Below are 7,033 nucleotides of genomic sequence, written 5' to 3' on the forward strand. Positions count from 1 at the left end.
GAAAACACGGCACATCTCCTTCTCTTTGTGTCACATAAAGAGAGGTGTGTTTGTAATGCTACTCTTAATACACTTTATTATGCGGTATCTGACCACTGAAATTCACCGGCAAAATGGTGAAATGTCCAAGGCGGCCATCGAACCAGCAAAGGGCTGGCTGGACTGTGTGTGTTCATTGTGGTCTTAAGGTAAAAGCTTCACAATGCAGACAGACCAGTCATGGGTTTTCCCAGAAAGAACTGAAAATAAAAACGCCCAATATTATCACCATTATCCACCCATATTCAAACCGCGTGTCCTTAGCGTGGAGTTTTTTCTGAACGACAGACACAAAAGACACACAGCTTTTTGGGACGAGTATGTAGATAATTCTGCAAAGTCTGATTGGTAGTCGTGTCAAATTAAAAGACAATTGCTCTAAAAACCCCACAGCCTTCAGGTGTGGCTGGGGAAGGGCCCGGCCACATCGCTATGGCGATGCAAGCATTCGCCGTCATCACCCGGCAAAGTGTCACACGCCTTCCCAGAATCCTGTTTTCCGAGCAGATGATAACAGCTCTGAGATAAAGAGCACTCAGCCTACTTTTTATAGAGTGGTTACTTCGTGATCCACCTTCTCGTAAAATACCAATAACTCGGCTTTTTAAAAAGTGATTCGTTGATGTGAACCACAAGCCTGCAAAATTAAGGAGAAAGGCATACACAACACTAGTGATAAAAAGTATATTAACAATTAATAAAGCTGCACTTTAGTAAACTTTTTTTAAAAAAATGTGTACTTAATAAATATACATTTCAATATTTATAAATAAATTATGAATATTAACTTTTTCAGTTCTAGAATATATTTAGTATATAGTTTTGCCCTTGATTCTGTTATTGGAGCCCTGCTAGCACTTGAGGGTTTGAGGGTGGGGGGTTACTATGACACCCAGGATCACACGTGTCACACACGCGCACGTGGGAACACGGATCCCCTGCCATCGATTCACACGGACTCGGCGTCGGGAGCAATTGCCCAGCAAATGGAAGGAGGACGGGGGCTTCATCAACGCCTCAGCTCACATGTAGGGGGCGCTAATAGGGCCTGATGGGAGGTCATGGGGAGGAGACAAGCTGGGCCCCCTCCAGGAGACAAAAAGTACAGACACTTCATTTGAGCTAATGACTCCTTTGGGGCCCCTGGACTGAACACCAAGCAACCCTGCTCTTTGCTTTTCCAACAGCCGCAACCATCCAACCTCTGTGATACACCCCCCCCCCATTTCCCACCAGGCGTGGCCCCCAGAGCATGTGACATCGCCACACGCGTGGGTGATTACCCTTCTGGCTTGCTTAATGAGGTCTCTGTTGGCTTTTAGAACAGCTGAAGGGCAAGAAGAGACAAAGAGGTGGAGCAAAAACAGGTTTGAAGGTCAACGGGGGCGGGGTGGCTTTCTGGGTAGCCCCCAGCCGCCAGGGATTCACTTTCTACAGGGTGGACCCCAGAGGCTCAGCCAGGTGACACTGCAGGGCACCTGCGCGGATTCCAGGAAATCTTCGCTTTACGATAACGTCTTTTTAAATCTATATTTGAGGGGGCTGTATTTGCTTAGGGAGAATTGCCCAGGCAAGCTGGGGGCGGGGTCAAACCAAGCGGGTAAACATGGACCACTCTGTCACACAGAGTCTGACGCCTTCCGGCCATCTTTTCCTCCTTTGTCTATTTTACTTCTTTCTTTAATCTGGCTCTTAATGATGCTGGGGAGCCCGATTGTCCACCATGGAAAGGAGGAATAGAAGTACTGCCTGCAGGCGCATATGACCATACCCAGGGCCGCGGTGCAAAGTCCCCTCATACTGTTTACTGTCAAGTACCCCTACGTGACCCCCCCCCCTCCCCACACACACACACACACACACACGCCCCCAGGACAACAGCGCACTTACATAAGAGCTGCCGTGTGACCTTTGAAAAGATGTAATTACTGACACCGGCCAGTGAGGAGTGCCTGCCTGTCACATCAGCGTCACTCCGGCCAGCGGCACCAAAACCCGTAAATAAATGACAGATCTGCTCTGGTTTTCTAAAGTTCCGTTTTCCTTCATTCTCTCATCCGGCCTCAGACAGGGTGTACATGGTAGAAGGGCCCCTTTAAATGAAGTATCTGTGAGTCACTTTGGGATGCGGCTGTGTATGGGGTTACATAACAGGCCGCACGTGCCACATTCAGGTCCAAACCCACTGGTGCTGCGCTGACACCCGGCGCTAGAAGAACAGCTTCAGCCCAGACATCCAGTGAGAAAAACAGCCTTTTGTAGAGCCTTGTCGTCCTTACTGATTTCCTTCTTACTGGTATTCTTCTTATTGGTATCCCCCTTTATTGGAATCCTGATTAGTAGTGTATCCCTTATGGGCAAACCCCTTACTGCTATCCCTTACTGACATACCCCTTACTGGTATACCGCTAACTGATATTCCCTCTTACTGGTACCCCCCTTTACTGGTATCCCATTTACTGGCATACCCCTCACTGTTATCCTCCTTACTGACATCCCGCTAAACTGGTATCCTCCGTACTGGCATACCCCTTACTGCTGTCCTGCTTACATGGATACCCCCATATTGGTATACCCCCATACTGGTTTCCAAATACTGGTACTCACTGGTGCCCTCCTTACTGACATATGTCTTACTGGAACCCCCCTTCACTGCTACCCTCCTTACTTGTTTTCTCCTTACTGACCTACCCCTGACTGGTATCCTTTACTGAAACCCTCCTTACTGGCACACCCCTTATTGGTACACCCCCTTACTGGTATTCCCTTACTGATATCCCCCTTTACTGCTATCCTCCTTTACTGATACCCTCCTCACTGGCACACCCCTTATTGGTATACCCCCTTACTGGTATCCCCTTACTGATATCCCTCTTTACTGCTATCCCCTTTACTGATACCCTCCTGACTGGTACACCCTTCCTCTTTTCCCAAGTTTTCCGGCTCACTCACTCACTCTGACTTTTAAAACACAGCAGCGACACCAGCTTGCCCTCCCTGCACACCTGAAATTTTCTGACCTCAGTGAAGTCCCGTCATTTTTTTCTTGAGGGGAAGCAAGCTGACAGAAAGACACACAGGGATCACACCTGCACCTCCATTTGCATCTCCACCTGTACCTCCAGCTGCACCACCGCACCTGGCCGGACTGAGCAACTTGCCCCTGAGAAACATTACCTCCACCTGCAGATTTGCAGAGCTCTTTCCTCGCAGCAGAAAAACACCATAACTTCCACCTGTGGTAAAAGTGCACTCCTTGCCATTTTATCCTCTTAAGCCTTTTATCTCTGCGTAGGTTGAACACACCCATCCCGGGACCGCAGGTGCCTCCATCTCCCCTTTAAGCTCGCACAGAAGAGTTCCCCCGCTAGCTTAGTTCTGCCCCACACTGCCCCCTTACCTATGGTGAAGCTGAACCCATCGATGCTGAAGGTGGCGCTCCGGCACTTCTTGAAGCCCTGCTTCTTGGAGCTGGGCTCCATCCTTCCAGGCACACCTGCCCTATTTCCTCCTTCGCTCCTGCCACTGGCAGTCCTTCTCCTCTTCCTCCCCAAGAAGGGGAGGGTCTGAGGGAGGGGGGCAGGGCTCCGGCGAGTGGCAGACCTCCCGTGGGCGGCCCCGCAGGGGAGCCCCGCCCCCCAGGCTGCCCCCTCAGGGACTCGGCCATGGGGCTGGGCTCTTAAACGGCTGCTCTGTCCCTCAGCCACTTTGCAGCACTGCTCACCGTTCGGGAGGAACAGCGGCCGGTCTCCGCTCGTCCCGGGCACTGTGTTCTCCTCCTCCCTCGCTCTCCCTCACACACTCTCTCTCTCGCTCTCTCTCTCTCTCTCCCTCCCATCTCCTCCATCTCTTATTCTTTCTATCACTCTCTCTACAAATGAAGAGGAGCAGCCAGCCCTGACGGTCCATCCTGGATCTGTGCCATCCTGTGTGTGTGTTGGTGGCGGAGGCAGTTGCCGTGGCGACGCCCCAGTGACATGCCACACGGCCATGCTCCGGCTCCTGTGTCACTTTTACACGCGACCCGAGAGATGGCAGGTGCCTTGGTGACGTGGTTGTCTCCACACAGGTGCCTCCCACAGCTCCCCGCCCCCACCACCCCCCCCCCCACTTAGCTAAACAAAGCTAAATGGCGCCGCTAATCACCAGATCGCAACCCTGTGGTGGTTGCTCGCCCCACTGGTCGCTGTGCTGACCGGTGAGGTCACAGTCCTCTCAGCCTGATGCCGCAGACTTGCCAGCACTGTATTACATCATGCATACAGCAACGGCAGCCATGTGGAGCCATATAGTTCATGTGCGCAATTAGACACTTTATATGTGACTCTTCAGTACAAAACTGTACACTTGGGTCAAAAAAATTAGTATCAAATGAAAGAGCACAAAAAATCCTCAAAAAATATTTAAAAAAACGGCCATGCGACTTCCGTACGGTTTTGTGCTAGAGGGTCACATATTATATTATATTATATTATGTACTATCTGATTTAACCTGGATATATGCTGAACCTGCCTGCAGTTACCTTAATCAAAACATGGGGCTCCCTTTCGAAATACCATTGTTATGTTGTACAGAAGCCCCCTATCATCAAAGCTTGGTCATCCACCCTAAACGGCTGAACACCTGCGTATGTCTTTCTTTCATTGGTTCTGATCAGAATTCTCACCAGCCTTAATTGCGAATTACCTGTCATCAGTCTGGCTGGCCGCACTGGTCCTCAGTGCTTTTCAAAGGCACACCATTAGCGGGGTGTTCTACTCGGCCTTTGTGAAGAGTCTGACCTTCACAGAGAAATACGGTGGTGGGGGGACGGGGGTGTTGACTCGGTGCTTCCAAGGGTCCTGTAACATTTCATCATCATTAATGGGAAAAATGCCCCCCTCCCTGCACACTACTAATTATGTAACGAACTGGTAGTTACAAGGACTCGTGTATGAATAATGTATTTTTTAAGGGCCCCAGGCTCTAACGACAGTGATGAGTGCCTCTCAGTCACGCAGGTGCCTGCATGTGAGCGTACACGCTGTAAAACTGTTGCCACTTCAGCGATCACGACAATCGCCGGGTCAAAAGTGCCAGTTAATCCTATTCGCAGGCATGGCTGCTTTTTCTGGCACCTGGCCAGGAACATTATCCAAAAAAACTGTACACATTATTAAAAAAAAAAAACAAAAAAAAAACGATAAAACAAACAACAACAGCTGCACATTGTAATGCAGGTATATAAGCAGAGAGTCGCTGTGATTCTATGGCCAGCAGGGGGTGCCAGTCGATACGGCAGCGTTGACTTAAGAGCCTCGAGTCACTCTGATTCATTCTTGCTCAAGTCGCAGCACAAAGTACTTTGGTTCAGGCTGGGCGATTCAGCAAACCCTGAAGGGTGCAGATGTAGACAGTGTGCAAGATGAAGTAAGGTTCTTACAAAAGCCCAGCTGTGTTTAAAATGCTCTCCTGTCGTATCTTTCTTCACATTTGCAATGGAGAGTGTAATTGTGATTCTATAACCCAATTCTGGGGCAGTATCTGCAGCCTTGGATGGCTGCAGTAAATAGTTTTCCAGGTAGTCTGCCATTTATTTCGTCCAGTAAGCCTGAATAAACATAATCAACAATTTCTAATATTCGACTATTACAAAACACTTTTTGTGGACAGCGCTGTCACTGCCAGGGTCAGACGGCGGTCACGTAAGATCCCGTTTCAGGGAGAATCGGCTATCTCATGTTACCAGGACTCTAGACTGCTGTGTTCAGCTGACATCTGCCCTAGCACCTGTGATGTTAAGGTTTCAGACTAACACTACAAGTTAGGTTCACGGCGATCGTTTTGGCCCATGTGCAACGATTGTTTAGAAAAATCCAAAGCCGAGTTGATTTTAGTTCCACCATCTAGGTATCCATATTTTTTTTTGCTGTTATTTTTGGATTTGTTGCCATAGAGAAAAGAGCTTCCATTTCATTGTTGGCCGAATGAAGTGAACTGCGCTAGCTGGCAATATCGAAAAGGAGCATAACTCAGTACCTTGAAGCACATACATATGAAAGTACAGATTTAAAAAAATCAAGGCCAGGAACTTCAAGCGGCAAACTTTCACGTCCGCTGAGTGGGAGTGCTTGCACAAAAGTCTGATCTCCTTTTATTCTGTCCGTTCAAAAGGCCATGGTCCTTTAGAACTCCGATATTTTCTGCCCGCTCTTGTTTCCTTGGAAACAGAACATGCAGTTACGCAAGAAACAACCATCTTTTCAGAGCCAATTAAAAGGTGGGAAACAGCTGGTGCAACTCAATATCAACCGTTACGAAACTTTTTGGTGGTCAGCAGAGGTGTGCAGGGGCGTGTTGGTGCCTCTGGTGAGGTGCTGCACAGTCCTGCTGAACACTACTATGATATTTACCATTCATAAATTTTACACATTTTAGGTGGATTTTTAAACACTGCTTACCCTAGGCGAAAGCAAGCCTTCACAGTGAGGTTTATTCAGTGCCAAACCTGGGTGTTCTGGTACCGTAGGCAAGATCTCAGAGGGCGGGCCGGCCCCGGGTTTACAGATGGGTTTCTTGTTTACAAACATTACTGGGTGTGCGTTCACCCAAGGGGCAGAACCGTTTTGGTATCCTGTCACAAAACCTGAGTCACCCATTATAAACAATGCAGATTTTGCACTGTTAATAAATTCTTCTTAACTCAATAATAAAAATGTCATGTCAGAGTTGGCTCTGTTTGTCTATCATTTGCATATTAATATAACATTATGGAAAACATCGACTAACAATAGTTAACTTTCAGTATAGTCATCGGGTCTCTATGAAATTGTGTTCTATTCACATAAATGTTTAACAAAAAGGAGCTAGCTGAATTACAAAAAACATTTTTGGTTGGCCGACGTGTCCTATGAATTGCGCTCAACTTACCAGGTTTTGTTGGTTGTTGATCCTATCTATCTTCTCCTCATCTGACCACATCAGGAGCCTGGAAGTAACATTACTGTTACTAAG

At 48.1% G+C, this 7,033-nt stretch overlaps 1 protein-coding gene across 4 annotated transcripts in view; it reads right to left on the bottom strand.

The window, feature by feature from the left end:
• pde1ca (phosphodiesterase 1C, calmodulin-dependent a) overlaps nt 1-3,904 on the bottom strand; it is an 85,320-nt gene extending 81,416 nt beyond the window's left edge. The window contains exon 1 of one of the 4 annotated variants that reach the window (XM_049010484.1): nt 3,440-3,904. In XM_049010484.1, the coding sequence (XP_048866441.1) occupies nt 3,440-3,521 (82 nt within the window). In that variant the 5' untranslated portion in view covers nt 3,522-3,904. The remainder of the gene's footprint in view (nt 1-3,439) is intronic. The other 3 variants (XM_049010485.1, XM_049010489.1, XM_049010486.1) reach the window with 3 other exon arrangements.
• Nucleotides 3,905-7,033: the final 3,129 nt, after the last annotated feature.

The sequence above is a fragment of the Brienomyrus brachyistius genome, chromosome 4, assembly GCF_023856365.1.
Source record: "Brienomyrus brachyistius isolate T26 chromosome 4, BBRACH_0.4, whole genome shotgun sequence".
Classification (NCBI taxonomy): Eukaryota; Metazoa; Chordata; class Actinopteri; order Osteoglossiformes; family Mormyridae; genus Brienomyrus; species Brienomyrus brachyistius.